We start from the raw sequence: 16,878 nt of genomic DNA on the forward strand, positions 1-16,878 counted from the left end.
GCGCCTCTCCTCACATCAGGCCACCCCAGAGGATCCTGGGATATGTAGTTCCCCTGCGGAGCATAACCTAAGATGAGCGCCGCTACTATGGTGCTACTGCGCATGCGCACCTCTCCCAAATGGCCGCCGCTATGCGGAACACTGCGCATACGTTAGGTGTCTACTGCACATGCACGGCAAACAACAATGGTGGCGCCCTGTGTATGCCTCCGCCATGGAGCTCGCTGTGTCCGCAGCTGTAGCTCCCCCTTCTCCACTCCCGCATCGGAGGGAAAGGGGGACCTGGCTACATTTAAATGAATGTTATTTCTTTGTGTTGGATATATTGATTTTAACTTGTATCATTTGGAGTGTAAACATTATAATTACCAATATAGTTGCAATTACAAGATGTATCTATTCTCTGTACTATACTTCTCTTCTCTGTACTATTTGGATTCTCTTATAAACATTGTGTTTGTATCTTATACTTTGGAAATCAAAAATAAAAAGATTTACAAAACAGTTTTTTGAAGATGACTCAGCAGGTGACCCAAATAAGAACTTGGTCATTAGTAATGTTACTATATTTACAGCCAGGTCCGCAAGTAGATGTATTTGGCGGGATTGTGGAGGTGGGACTGATGCGGCCTTGCATATGGAAATAGCCCCTTCCTTTTTCAAATGTCACAATATTTAATAATAATACTAGAGACGGCTGCAACAGCCGGAATCTGTTCTGCGGATTTCCAGCACGTATTTCGCCAAAATCCTATCCGCACCCCGGACTCCGAAAGCAGATTAGGCACTAAATAAAATCTAAAGAGACCAAGACCTATTTTACTAGAGTCTCAAGTTGTGTTTGTGTGTGTGTGTATATATATATATATGTGTGTGTATGTATATATCTTAATATATAAAATCGAATGGTTAGTGAGGTTAGTGCTATCTGCGGTGAATCTGATTGGTCCTCAGCCTCTGGCCAATCAGATTGCTGTGTGTGACGTCACCCAACTGCTACTCTCTTCCCCCTCGGCTCGCGCACCCCACACACACACACACACACACACACACACACACACACACACACACACACCAAATCACCTCTCCCCCTCCCCGCTCCAAATCACCTCTCCCCCCTCCCCAGCGGCATCACCTCTCCCCCTCCCCAGCGGCGCTCAAACTCACCTCTCCCCCTCCCCAGCGGCATCACCTCTCCCCCCATCCCGCTCCAAATCACCTCTCCCCGCTCCAAATCACCTCTCCCCTCTCCCCGCTCCAAATCACCTCTCCCCCTCTCCGCTCCAAATCACCTCTCCCCCTCCCCAGCGGCATCACCTCTCCCCCTCCCCGCTCCAAATCACCTCTCCCCCTCCCCAGCGGCATCACCTCTCCCCGCTCCAAATCACCTCTCCCCGCTCCAAATCACCTCTCCCCCTCCCCGCTCCAAATCACCTCTCCCCCTCCCCAGCGGCATCACCTCTCCCCCTCCCCGCTCCAAATCACCTCTCCCCCTCCCCAACGGCATCACCTCTCCCCCCTCCTGTCCACCTGCCCCCCCTCCTGTCCACCGCCCCCCCTCCTGTCCACCGCCCCCCCTCCTGTCCACCGCCCCCCTCCTGTCCACCGCCCCCCCCCTCCTGTCCACCGCCCCCCCTCCTGTCCACCGCCCCCCCTCCTGTCCACCGCCCCCCCTTCCTGTCCACCGCCCCCCCTTCCTGTCCACCGCCTCCTCCCCCCCTCCTGTTCACCTCCTCCCCCCCTCCTGTCCACCTCCCCCCCCCTCCTGTCCACCTCCCCCCCCCTCCTGTCCACCTCCCCCCTCTACTGTCCACTGCCCCCCCTTCCTGTCCACTGCCCCCTCCTGTCCACCGCCCCCCCCCTCCTGTCCACCGCCCCCCCCCCCCTCCTGTCCACCTCCCCCGCCTCCTCCTGTCCACCTCCCCCCCCTCCTGTCCACCTCCCCCCTCTCCTGTCCACTGCCCCCCCTTCTGTCCACCCGTCCCTCCTGTCCACTGTCCGTCCCTCCTGTCCACTGTCCGTCCCTCCTGTCCACTGTCCGTCCCTCCTGTCCACTGTCCGTCCCCCCCCTCCTGCCCCCCCCCCCTCCTGTCCACTGTCCGTCCCTCCTGTCCACTGTTCCCCCATCCTGTCCACTGTCCGTCCCCCCCCCTCCTGTCCACTGTCCGTCCCCACCCCCTCCTGTCCACTGTTCATCCCCCCCTCCTGTCCACTGTTCGTCCCTCCCCTCTGGGGAACACGGAGAAAGAGGGAGAGAGAAGGGAGCGGGAAATTTTACTCACGGCCAACGCCAGGTCTCTCTCCCCCTCGCCGCTACAACTCACCTCTCTCCCTCCAACTGGAACAGATGGCGGCGCCCGGAAGGACCCCCTTCCTCCCTCGCGGCGCCCACTGAGAAGATGGCGGTGCCCGGAAGTACAGGTAGGTGTCGCGTGTGTCGCTCCCCCACTTCCCCACCCCCCCACTTCTCCCCCCCCCCCCACCTACCCCCCCACCTCCCAGAGCATGCTCTCTACGGCTCAACATCCCCGAGGAGCAGGAGGAGGGCGGCAGGGACTTAATGCTGCTAGGTGAGGAAATGCAGGGGGAGGAATCCATGCCTTTGAGGCGCCCCCCCCCTGCCTTTGACCCCTCCCTTTGACGCCCCCCCCCTCCCTTTGACGCCCCCCCCCTGCCTTTGACGCCCCCCCCCCTGCCTCCGGCCAACGCCGGGTATACACACACCTCTCCTCCCCCCCATCACACTCACCTCCCTCTCCGGCGCTGACTCACCTCCCCTCCCCGGCGCTCACTCCCCTGCCTTTCACTCCCTCCCTCCGGCCAACGCCGTGTATACACACACACACACACACACACACACACCTCCTACACCCCCATCACACTCACCTCCCTCCCCGCTGCTCATTCACCTCCCTGGCGCTGACCCACCTCCCCTCCCCGCCGCTGACTCACCTCCCCTCCCTGACTCTCCTCCCGGCGCTCCACTCACATCACCTCCCACACACTGACTGACACACACAACTTACTGACACACACACACGCTGACTGACGCACACTAACTGACGCGCGCACACACACTGACTGACACACACACTGACTGACACACACACACTGACTGACACACACACACTGGCTCACACACACACTGGCTCACACACACACACACACACTGGCTCACACACACACTAACTGACGCGCGCACACACACACACACTGACTGACACACACACTGACTGACACACACACCGACGGACACACACACCGACTGACACACACACCGACTGACACACACACCGACTGACACACACACACCGACTGACGCGCGCACACATCCCCCCACACACACTGACTGCCGCACGCGCGCACACACCCTCACACACACACTGACTGACTGCCGCACGCGCACACACACACTGACTGACTGCCGCACGCACGCACACACTGACTGACTGCCGCACGCACGCACCCTCCGGCCAACGCCGTGTATACACACACACCTCCTACACCCCCATCACACTCACCTCCCTCCTCGCTGCTCATTCACCTCCCTGGCGCTGACCCACCTCCCCTCCCCGCCGCTGACTCACCTCCCCTCCCCTGACTCCCCTCCCCGGCGCTCCACTCACATCACCTCCCACACCTCCACACCCCTTGACACAACCATTACCTGACACCAACACACGCTGCTGCCGCACTACACTGCAGCGGACCACCCACTGGTACCCACACACTAACTGACGCGCGCACACACACACACACACTGACTGACACACACACTGACTGACACACACACTGACTGACACACACACTGACTGACACACACACTGACTGACACACACACCGACTGATACACACACACCGACTGACGCGCGCACACATCCCCCCACACACACTGACTGCCGCACGCGCACACACACCCTCACACACACACACTGACTGCCGCACGCGCACACACACACTGACTGACTGCCGCACGCACGCACACACTGACTGACTGCCGCACGCACGCACGCACACACTGACTGACGCGCACACAAACCCTGACTGAGGCGCACACACAAGCACACACTGACTGTGTGTGCGTCAGTCAGTCTGTGTGTGTTTGTGTTTCTGCCTCAGACTCACTGACGCGCGCGCAAACACACAGTGACTGACGCACACACGCTACATAAAGCTGTAAAGGAGGGAGGGTGGGGGGACTGGATTGATGTGAATGGGGGACAAACAGAGAGAGGGGGGAGGAGAGAGAGAGGAACGGGAACATTACATCCCGGGCAACGCCGGGTCTCTCAGGGGAAGAGAGTGGCAGTTGGGTGACGTCACACACAGCAATCTGATTGGCCAGAGGCTGAGGACCAATCAGATTCACCGCAGATAGCACTAACCTCACTAACCATTCGATTTTATATATTAAGATATATATATATATATATGTGTATATATATATGTATGTGTGTGTATGTATATATATATATGTGTATGTATGTGTGTATGTGTATATACTGTATATATGTATGTATATATGTATACCCCCTTAAACCTCCCTCCAAATAACATATGGAGAGACGTTTGTGCTCAAAAAGCAGCACACCTGAGGTACATGAGAGATGTGCAAATAAGATATGCAAAGTATATTTAAACGACTCGCATCCCCACACTTCCTAAAAGGATTTTCATAAGAACTACTGTATATTGAGTTGACAAATCTAAGGCACCTTGTGAGGAATGGGGTGCTGGTGCCAGGTCAAGATCTTCTTAATCTCTAGGTTAAATATTAATTTCTAGGCTTAATAATTCACTTGTCCTGTTTGCCAGAAGGCTGTTCCCTGTGTGCACCAACCCATGCATTATTTAGTCAAAGTATTTTGTCCTGTACTGTATACCTTTTAGTTTTCTTCCTTCCTTAATAGCTAGAAATAGGGTCACAAAAGGGCAAGCACTGCGATTTGCACTCATGAAAGTTAAATATGACCAGAAAATAAAACTTACATTTATTAAGTTACTATTAAAATAAATGTAATACCTATTAACAAACAAACATAATAATAATAATAGATACTGTATACTGTATATTCTCCCTGTTATTCATTAAAACATTCCTACATACACAATCAACTAAGAATAGCGTAACAATATATATGGAGACAGAACTGGGGGGAAAATGAGGGGAATAGAAATAAGTTATCAGAGACACATAACCTAAAGAATCACACGGCCAAATGTCCATATTATTTATTAATATGGACATTTAGCTTTGTGATTCTATTACACTACTTGCATTCTGTTTTGTAATGTTTTTTCACTAAATATTGATTGACTTGGCACAGGGGTGCGCAAACTGGGGGGCGGGAGATATTTTTCTGGGGTGGCGCGGTGGTTGCAGAGGCCCCGCACTCTTCCCCAAGGCAACCTCCGCTTACCTAGATTCAGAAGGCTGGTGTGATACGTCATGAGTTCATGTGACCGTCGCCATGGCAAAGCAGCGTCAAATGACGCGGCGGGGTCGTGTGATGTCACGTGACCCCACTGCGTCTATTGACACCGGCAGAGAAGGGTGCAAGCACGGGGGGGGGGGGAGAAGGCAGGGGGGGAGCAGCTCTAATAGTTTGCACACCCCTGACAGCACATATGTTTACATATCTGTTTTTGATACACTCATTGATTTTTGTACATGTAATATATACACACAGATTGCCTGGTTGATGCTCCTTTTTAACTCTCCTAGTAGAGTCTTTAGTTAAAATTCTTCTGTATCTTAGCTGGCTTAATCCATGTATGCTTGAACTTTTCAAGATAATGCCTATGAAACTGGATGTAATGTTTTACATGGCGATGTACCAATTGTACAGTATTATATCTTCAGATCAGAACTAGGAGCGATCTCGTAAAATGTAGGTGCCCGGTTCTTTTAAACGGTTATGAAAAGCAATTGAAGCAGCCAATTTGAAGGCGATAAACTTCTGTATTTATACATAGTCCAAAAGTTTTTGCTAAATGTAAGACTGATACAGGTTGGAAATGTCCCAAGTACTCTGGTGGAAATGCTGGTACTGTATTAAGTGGATATTTCCTAGACTTCAATCCAGACCTTAATTATAACGCTCTGTTATATGGAGATACCAAGGATTGGGAATGTGGTGCTCGAGGTCGTTACTGTCTCATAGTTACAATATGTGTATAATGTAACTGGTTGAAAAACGCTTCCCCCACAATTAAACAATTAGATCTCTGTTATGATAATGGAAACATTATCTACCATGGCAGACATGGAGACATTTTCAGAAAAGTGGTTTTATGAACGGGAAAAATATTGTGAGACTTTGTCCTTCGTGTGAGGCACATGGTTATAATCTAATGAACTAACACTATGTGGTTTCTGACTAGACCATATAGATCAAAAGGGGTTATTCACTAAATTCTGTATATAATTATATATATATATATACTTAAACAATAATACAAACTGATGGTATTTAAATTAAACTGGAGTTCAATATGGAGATGCTGCATATTAGCCCCACGGGAACACATGTAGCTGCCATAATGGAGAACTACTCAATTCTTTAGGTGCCAACAATATCTGTGACCCATGATTTGTCAAGTCCTGTATAGTTGTATTCTTACTAACTATTTGCAGTTATTTACTATTGTGGTTATTAGTGCAACAAATCCCATCATTACATTTTCTGGATTTTGATGTCTTCCGTTTAGTAGTCTGCACCTTTCCACCGTATTCATATGTATTTCACAAAGATCTGGTTTTAACCGGACTAATTGAGATCTTCGTATTTTGTCGAAAGAAAGTAGCCTTGAGCCCCTTAGGCTAGCGGTGCGCAATCTGGGGGGCGCAAGATTATGTATGGGGGGCGCAGGCTGCGTGCAGGGAAACCTGGGGGCGGGCAGAGCTGTGCACGGGCGGCCAGAAGCTCCGTGCAGAGGCTGCTTCGAGTTCTCAGCTGTGTCTGCCTGCAGAGGGGGCAGGCCTTGCTGCGGGGCCTTCCCTTCACACAGACAAGCCCTCCTCCTCCTGTCTGTTTGGGACATAGTAAGTCCAAGCTCGCTTAGGCGGGCTGAGCCGCGCTGAGCAGATGCACAAACCCCCTGCATCTGTCATCAGTGCGGCTATAGTTTCCCCCTCCGCATGCGTGCTGATGCGTTCGGAGGCTGAGAAAATTGGAACAGACAGGGAAGTTTCAAATTTGCCCCTCGGGGAAGCGATGTGACCGCTCACATCCAATGGGAGCGAGGGACTAGCCCCGCCTCCCGCTCAGCCTCCTGGCACGCCTCCGCTCCGCCTCTGCTCCGTCCCCGCCTCCGCCCCGCCCCCAGAGCACGCTCACTGCCTCGCCTGCAAGGACAGGAAAAAGCTCCATTTTGAGCAGGCGAGGCAGAGCAGGTGCGCGGCTCAGCACGGCTGAAATGTCTATGTCCCAGGCCCTGCCCATTTTCAGCAGCACATGGGGGGACCTGAGCAGGCTTAGTTACAACCCTCCCCACCCACACCCACACCCACCAGGTGTGTGTGTGTGTGTGTGTGTATATATATGTGTATATGTATATGTGTATATATATGATTATATATATATATATATATATATATATATATATACACACACACACACACATACACACACATATATGTGTGTGTGTGTGTGTATATATATATATATATATATGTGTGTGTGTGTGTATATATATATGTGTTGAAACACACAGAAATATCTCTCACACTCAAATTCTTAGTGTCCAAAACAACTGTCAGTAAGTCATATATTATTTAAACTTGACAGTGGTGCTAAAGGTTTGAAATAATACAGTATAGAAACAACAGAGAGAAAAGCAACCTTATGAGAAGCACACGGACATTACTTAAAGTGTAACAAAAAGATAGTTTATTAAGGTGAGTTAAAACAGGGGATAAAGTTTAAAAGAAGAGGGGGGCTCAACTAAACCAAACAATATGGACCTGGAGGCAAGGGTCTAAACATAAATGCAAAACACAGCATGCACAGGTCACAGCAGGCTCTATATGAGCACACCTGTCTAGTAATCAACCCACACTATGAAAGTTGTTTCCACTTGAAAGGAATCACAATATAATTATGTGCAATAATTGCATAGAGTGGATACAATGATGTTATTTTTGCCAATATGAGATATACATCACCGCTCAGTGTAGGGGTGTCTCAGGCAAAAAGGTGGGTCAGAACTCCATGTCAGATGGGGAAAGGTAGGGGCCCCCCTCAGCAAGACTCCCACTCCAACGCGTTTTGACGAGAAACTGTCTTCTGGGAGTGGTGAGGGGAGAAAATGGGCTAGCATTTATAAGGAAATCATAATAACAAAATTCGCGCCAAAAGAATCAACAATTGCAAGCAGCTGTAGAAAAAGGGGGTATCTGCAGACAGAGCAGCGTCACAAGCTCTGTTGTATAACGATAGGGCATCTCATTGGACTACCAGTATCACATGTTACCCCCTTCGTTAATCTTTATGCAAATAACGTGACGATACACATGACGTCACCACGCCATGAGTGCCATGGCGTGCCGCCGTGTTAATACCTCTAACGAAGACCTGAAGCGGCCACTAGGCAGGGGGAGGTTGGCAACAGTTGCCATCAACAGAAGACTGCCTGCAATGTCCACCCGTCTGAGCAGAAAAGAATGCGCACGACACCATCACGCATCGTGCGTCATGACGTGCGGTTGTCATGGCAACCGCACAGACCATTGTGAAGATCGAACCTTCACCATAAAGAAGTGGGCGGACACACTCTAAAGCCCAAGGCAATAGTTACAGGGGCTATTAATCTAAAGGAGATATATGAGCATGGAGTCCTAAGGTGATAAAGAGTGTATCAGTATAAATAGTTATGCAACAGCCGTCAGTGTATTATAAGTATGTTGCTAGACCCATATGTTTAGACCCTTGCCTCTAAGTCCATATTGTTTGGTTTAGTTGAGCCCCCCTCTTCTTTTAAACTTTATCCCCTGTTTTAACTCACCTTAATAAACTATCTTTTTGTTACACTTTAAGTTATGTCCGTGTGCTTCTCATAAGGTTGTTTTTCTCTCCGGTGTGTGTGTGTGTGTGTGTGTGTGTGTGTGTGTGTATATATATATGTATGTATGTGTGTATATATATATATATATATATATATATATATATATATATATATATATATAATCCAATGCACAGCCGGCACACCATATGCAAGTAAATAAGTTTTGGTGCTTATCCCATAAAGCAATAACAGACCATACGATACCGGTTACAGCACGCAGGTAAGTAAATCAAAAATGTTCTATATTTGATAGAAGACACAAAAACCGACGTTTCGGTCCCCCAGTGGGACCTTTCTCAAGGTGGTGCAATTGAATGCAGTGCACAATACATATATATACCCCAAACCCCAGTGCAATTCAACAAAACCAATCACAGTTAATTAGCCTCACCTGCCTATGTGACATGCATCCACAGTATCAGCAGGTAAAGAGCATCCATTTTGAATATATTAACTCTATATTTGTTTACCTGATATGTGTTTAGGCATGCGCAAAAAGGCTCAGGAATTGCATAATGTTACTGCTGAGAGACTACATAAGTCTGCCAGACCCAGCGATATCTTGGATAACCGGAGAGAGTGCGCATGGGCTAAACTGATCTGGAGCTGATATTTAACTATTTCAGGGACGTGCAAAATACACATTGTAACTGCAAGTTAAGCGAAACATGTGAAACACCTGATGTGCTCACCATAAATGTGCAAAAAAATGTGAGGGATTAAAACATATATACACACGTGTGGATGACGTGGCTGACTGGAATCTAGGACAATATATAAATGCTGAAAGCACTCAGCCATATAACGCCTAATGCATAGTGTAAGAAATGATAATGCAATAATGACTCTATGCATCATGTCAGGAAGCGACACCTTAAAAAACCAACAAAAATACATAATGCAGACAATGTCAAATAGAGAAACTGATAATAAATTAGAATACATGCTGTGTCACACTCTCAGCAAACATTGCTACAGGTGGCTCTTGACTAAAAGGGACCTGAGGTATCTGACACACTGTAATGCACCAGCATACATAAAAAGTGAAATCGTGCATCAAAGCATAATAATTTGCACAAACAAAAAAGACAGTATATAAATGCTGAAAGCACTCAGCCATAGAACGCATAATGCGTATTGTAAGAAATGATAATGCATTGATGACTATTTATCTTTTCAGGGAGCGACACCTTAAATACCAACATACCTGTAAACACATAATGCAGACACTGTCACATGGAGAAACTAGTGATAAATGCTGTGTGACTCGCTCTCAGCAAACATTGCCACAGGTGGATCTTGACTGCAAGGGACCTAAGTTGCCAGACATGATGGAGGAAATGTGGCTAACTGGCTGACACCCCAAGGCAGTATGCGCTGGTTTTGCTGTTAAAGATGAATCCTAGTATCAGCAGGCAGCTCAATGGGCCAGGTGCGGAGATTACAGGAAACAGCTTAATCTGAAGTCCTCATTTAGACCCCGTGAGCTCAATGTGCCCAAACTGTAGATGAGTCTGGCTTCAAGCTGTAGTAGTGTCCTGTTGCGATTCCCTCCTCTCCCCGAAGTCCGTGCCTGGGCAATTGGCATACAACGCAAGGTGGCGAGCCCATGCCTCTTCTCTTTGTAATGTCTTGCTACTGGTTGATGTGACAAATCCTCCTTGTTTTCAGTATCAGCCAGTGCCTTCCGTATGGCAGAACGATGTAGGGCTAATCTCTCTTTAAGCATCCTCATTGTCTTTCCCACGTAATAAAGGCCACATGGGCATTGTATAAAATATACAACGTATTTGGATTCACAATTCATTGTATCCTTGATCTTCTGGCGGATGCCAGTGTGAGGGTGTGGGTAGGAATTCCCCAATATCAAGTACTGGCAGTTGATGCAACCGTGACATTTATACACGCCTGCTGGTCTGGATAGCCACATTGGTTTTGCAGCATACTTGGCGGTAGGATCTGCTTTTGTAAGGTAGTCGCCCAGGTTTCGGCCCCTTTGATAGCAGAATCTGGGTGGTTTGATAAAGTTGTTGCCAATCACTTTGTCATTGGTCAAGATGTGGCTATGCTTACGTATGCACCTCTTGATGAAGCCAGATGCCGTACTGAAGGTGCTTCTAATGTTGAACCGGTTATCGTCAGTCTTTTGGTCTTTGGGTGTCAGCAACCTGCTTCTGTCCACACTTTTGGCCTGCTCCAAGGCAAGAGAGACATCATTATATGCATATCCCCGCATCAGGAACTTTTCTTTCATCTCTATTAGCGCCTCGTCCAGCTGTGATTGGTCACTTGTGATCCGTATTGCACGCAGAAATTGCGAATATGGCAAGCCTCTCTTCAATGCGCCTGGATGATGTCTGGTTGCTGATAAGAGAGTATTTTTATCTGTTGGTTTTTTGATACTATGAATGTACAGAAATAATAAAAAAAAAAAAAGTGTAAACACTTCCCCGCTCGTGCTTGCAAAATTATGCAGGACACCCTGCGCTCATGCTTGGAGAGTTGGTGATGTCACCGCTCTCAGCGGCAGCGTGGACGCAGCCTAATTTTGCAAGAGCGAGCTGTTGAAGTATGTAAGTTTTGAGGCTGCGCTTATAGTGCCGGTGACGCAACGTCGTTTGAAAACAAATGCATTGTCGCTGCCGTGTGCGCTTATAGTAAGCGTGACGTGGTGACGCGATTTTTTTTAAGCCGGCAATATTTGATTTTTCAGGGGCTGTCGCCTCATGTGACAGCCCCTGAACCAATCAATGGCCTGGTCACCCACGTCGCCGCCGCCGCCGCAAAGCAAAGCAAAATACAACTTTGGTAGCGTCTCCGTCACGGGCACTATATTCGCGGCCTTAGACATATTTGTGTTTACATTGTATACCGTTTAATAAAGGTTTTTTTTTATGTGATTTTGATTACATCAGGCAGGGGGGGCCCGAGAAATTTCATGGATAAAAAGGGGGGCTCGGCATAAAAAGTTTGCTTACCCCTGCCTTAGGCAACAGTGCAGCATTACTGCCGGGACTAGGCCTTCCCCCCCCCCCCCCCACTTATTCCTCTGTTGTGCAGGTTTCTTCCCCCCTCTCCCCTCTCTACAACACTGTGGAGAGGGGCCCAGTAGAGAGGCTATTTAGGTTCTGCAGGGGCACCCGTCCCTTTGTTATGATGTTATGAGGATATACTGTTTTACTGTTTGATGCTTGTACGTGTTGAACTTTATAAAAAAAAAATATATATCTATATATGTTTTTGAGGTGGGCATTTCGGGGTGATAGCCTCTGTCACTGCGGCTGTTGAGGGGTAAGTGCAGGGTAACCTTGCCAGACGGGGTTCTATGGTTCTGTAAAGCCCTGTGGTGGCTGTGAGTGGCGAGTGGGCACGACTCATTTAAATGTGACTTCCTGGTGCCCATTCTCACTAAGCAGCCGGGCCAGGGTTGTGTCCGCTTGGTGGGAGTTGCAGGACATGGTTTGAGTACCATTGGCCTTTACCCTGTCGTTGAGCACTCTGGCAGGGTGGCACTTATCGGCTTACATAATGTATTTTATTAAAGGCCACGGCCTCTGTACCTAAAGGCCTCTGTTTGTGTTTATTTATTATAGGTATTATTATAGAGATATGTATACAAGGGGGGGAAGGGGGCGACGTAGCTCCATTGCCGGCTCGAAGGTCAGGTGGAAGTAGTGTGCTTGTTATGTAAACTGCATATGTATGGGCTTAAAAAGAAACTTCCCAACCTTGCATAGTATAATTTTGTACATCCTATCTCTCTCCATGGTTGCTTCATAGTGTAGATAAAATATTTGTCTAGTTCAGGTGTCCAATCTATTTGTTCTAAGGTCACATTGAGCAGTTGGAATGTGAACTTCTCTATTAATTTTTCAGAAGGTTAAACAATCTACAAACATTTGCTCACTTCCAAGGACATACAGTACATGACTATGGAATGTAACTGTCAACTTTGTTCCTCCCCGCATGTAGTGTTCTCTGGCATCTCCTCTCACACTGCATATATAACAGAGCGAGGAATGCCAGAGTATTTCCTATCTTTTAATGCACTGAATCAGAACCTGCAGACTCTGTGAGGTCTCATCTCCATGTCTTAATGATGGTTGTATTTCTAAAAAGACGTAGGGTCTTTTTACCATACTCTGAAATGGTGCTCAGAATATAAAAGATAATTCACTCATACAAGCAAATGCTAAAATAGAAGGTTCTTCCCAAATAACTTTTTTTATTTTTACATCCCATGTATCTTGTTTCCACACACACTGGTGGTAAATGGAGCTATAATATTGGTATTAACATGCAATGTTATGGTGGCTTCTCCCTTTGTCTGGTATCATTATGCCCTGTTGCTATTCTGATCTTGGCTGCCGTTAATGAAAGGCAATCATTTGTTTAAAATGAAGAGGGGTGTCCATTTAATGTCTTGTTTTTATCCTTAAAAGGGAAGTTTGGTATGCAGCTGTGCGCAGGAAAGAATAATTACATTTAATTTCATTTTCTTTTCTCTATTGCACTGTCCTTGTTTAATGAATAAGCAAGGGCAGGGAGTATGCCAAGTACATTGCCAGAGCATACATGGTTTACAATGCCTTATGAAATGTAGGGGTTTCTGCTCTGATCAATTGTTATTGGGTTGCTGCACACTTTTCTGTAGATCACTTAAAGTGGATTTACAATTAGGATTAAATCAGAGTCATTATGGAATGTTTATAACCAAAGTCATATTTCACAGTTAAAACATCTTTAATGGAGATTAGCAATTAATCTTTTGGTTTTTTTGGTCTTGGTTTTAATCTTTTGGTCCGGTTAAAGATGCATTTCCACCTAGGGTTTTTAATTATCATTTTTTTTTTAACTGGGTGGGAAGTGTCTGCGGACCGGAACCGGATTAATTTCAGCTCCGGAGACCCCCTGCTTCTTGAGATATTTACCTCCGTAGGTCATGCAGGTATCAGCCCCCCCGGCTGGGCACAAAATGTGGCAGTTTAAAAGCCCCACATGCGCCCCAGGCTGGATCTTTAAACATGCAGGAGATACCAGTCTGACCTACAGAGTTACTGCAAGAGTGATCTCTAAATGCTGAAACCACTTTGGCTTACCAAAATATACAGTACGTTTATAGTTTGTGTGATTCGAGGAGATTTAATAAAGTAACTAGCAAACAAGTTTGAAGTGCCTGTGTGTTAATGGAATAAAAAGCCTACATCATTCTTTCTGTATTACAAGTCATAACCCTTTCTTGACTGAAATATTATGCTCACGGAAGGACATTAAGACAGTGCAAACCGTATTCGGCTTTCTATTCCAATTTGGCAGCCGGGATATTTTTACAGGGTTGTCTTTGGCCATTAAGGCTTACTCTTGCCCATTATTCTCTATAAGCCAAAATATTGCTTATTAAAGGTAATTGTATTATGCTTCAGTTTAGTGGCTTAGATTGTCAGTACAATGTCTCATCTATATATATATTTTTTATTCTTGGTGTTCCTCAGCAATACAAGGATCAGCGGTGATTTTTAGAACTGTGGAAGTGACTGTGCACAAAGAAGGAAACACCTTTGGATTTGTAATACGAGGTAAGTTTCCAATCACTGTCAAGTGAACAATGTATTGTGGTTTAGAGCAGCGATATGTACTTGGCATTAGCCTAGCGTCAGTGTGGATGTAGAAAATATTTAGACTCTTCCCCGTGGTATGTTGGACTGGAATGGTATGTATGCTGCATTACAGTGTGTTCCTCCCAGACCCTTTTGGCATTCTCACATTTGAGAATATGGTTAGTTACATATGTACCATGTTAAAGAGTAGCTTGGCAGAATCAACATAAATACAAGATCGTCAATATGAAAATGAACCTTTGCTTCCTAATAACATGCTAATTCAATGTTACCATGGTTTAAAAATCCTATATACAGTACATTGTTAATTACATTTATTTCCATTTGATCTAAATCAATACATATGAAATTGGAATGAACTGTTGCTTTAAAGGTGAATTTACCATAACAAGGCCAGAATCATTTTTATTATATCTTTCCTTCATACATATCTGGTCATTTGTAGTCCACAGATTTGTATAAATAAAAACGTTTTTAGTTCACAGAAGATATTAAAGTACATTAAATATGAGTGACCATAGCTTTTCCTTCCTCCGTAGCTGTTCTATTCCAAGTACAGTAGTTGCAAATTGAACATTTTCTATTGTACCAGAAGAAGTAGAACTGGATTTGACAGAGCTCTAAGAGTAGAAGGAATAGTGATAAAGCAGGGAGATTGATAAGTGCTACATGTAGTGTCATGAAAACTACCACAAATGTTTACTAGTGGCTACATTTTAATGTTTAATACCCACAGTCCGCACGAAGAGGTTAAAAATCTGTAATTGATAGGTATAGGGGGAGTTCTGCAATATTTGAACTTGTGTGTTTTTCAACAGGGGTTCCTAGGAATCCTTGTGTTCCCTGGGCATCCCTAAAGGGTTCTCTGCAGTTTTCAAGTCATTTGAAAAGGGTACCAAATACAGAAGAATTTACAATGTATCTTATCTCAGACATGCTATTAGAGAGGGTTGGGGTTCTGCAGAATTTCACATAGGGTTCCTTAACCAAAAAAAGTTGGAGACTACTGTAATCTAACGGTTAATTCTGACCTTTAAAATTATATCGTTATTTCAGTCAGTATTGCTGCAATCCTTCATATTTTGTAGTTGTGTTGTTGCAGTTGAGTTTTGAGTGGTTAGAAAGCACTGAATGTTATATTTGTGTACAATGGTTAAGGGTAATGTATGTCAAGTTATAAAACCGTAAGCCGAATGTGTGTGCTTTGAGTAATAAGCCTATTCTTTTTCACCACTTCCAGGAGGAGCACACGAGGACAGAAATAAATCTCGTCCTGTTATAATAACTTGCGTTAGACCTGGAGGACCGGCTGACAGGTACAATACATCTTTCTGCAGCAATACAGATGGATCTGGGTTATTCTGGCACACAAGTAGATAAGCTATGCATCAAATGTTATAAGCAGATATAATGAATGTAAAATTCCTCACTATGTATTAAAGGCAACACTGCCAAGAAGATCTGCAGAGCTTGCTTACTGCTCTTCTGCATTGTACAAATCTGTTTTGCATCCGTTATCAGCTATTACCATTGGTTTGTTATACATTGCCAAAGCATTTCCCGACACAATGCTATAGAGAAGACATATGACAACAATAGTTAACATTATATGTAGATACTGAGACAGTACTGAAACATTCAATCTAACTAGCCTGATGAAATGCAAATAACAAGTGGAAACTTTCTGTCAAACACCCTCCCACAGAGTCGTGCTGTAAGACTGTTTTTGTCCTTAGGGAACATGGAAATATTCTGTAACATATTTAGTATTCTAGCTTGGAAATGCAATAATCAGAATTCGATAGTGTTGCATTTTTCCAGTATATCATAGATTTTTGCAACGCTGTTAAATATTTCAATATTTTAGCAATTAAGGGATGAAGGTGCCTGCACCGAAGCGTTGGCTGCTGCCATGACTTCAAGTCATTAAATGACCTGTTTTGTTACCTTTTGACTTGTCCTTATTTGTGGTGTGCTTGACTCCCCTTTTTTTATGATATTTACTTCTTGACCCCATTGTTTGCTTTGGCACCCATTTTTTATATTTTTGAATGTCTCTAGATCTCCTGCAGGGGCACCTCAAGTGGCTGGACCCAATGCTCTATTTTTCATATTAAAACCTATGTACTGGCCATTCTGGTATATGATGGTGGACTATGCACCTATATTTGATGAAAAAAGATATGCCACATGA

The 16,878-nt window shown here is 45.8% G+C and overlaps 1 protein-coding gene across 18 annotated transcripts in view; it reads left to right on the plus strand.

Moving 5' to 3' along the window:
• The window catches only part of GRIP1 (glutamate receptor interacting protein 1), an 894,479-nt gene that overhangs the window by 760,977 nt on the left and 116,624 nt on the right, over positions 1 to 16,878 (plus strand). For all 18 annotated transcript variants that reach the window (XM_075600319.1, XM_075600328.1, XM_075600326.1 and 15 more), the window contains 2 exons: positions 14,559 to 14,642; positions 15,925 to 16,000. In XM_075600319.1, the coding sequence (XP_075456434.1) occupies positions 14,559 to 14,642; positions 15,925 to 16,000 (160 nt within the window). The remainder of the gene's footprint in view (positions 1 to 14,558; positions 14,643 to 15,924; positions 16,001 to 16,878) is intronic.

The sequence above is a fragment of the Ascaphus truei genome, chromosome 5, assembly GCF_040206685.1.
Source record: "Ascaphus truei isolate aAscTru1 chromosome 5, aAscTru1.hap1, whole genome shotgun sequence".
Lineage (NCBI taxonomy): Eukaryota > Metazoa > Chordata > Amphibia > Anura > Ascaphidae > Ascaphus > Ascaphus truei.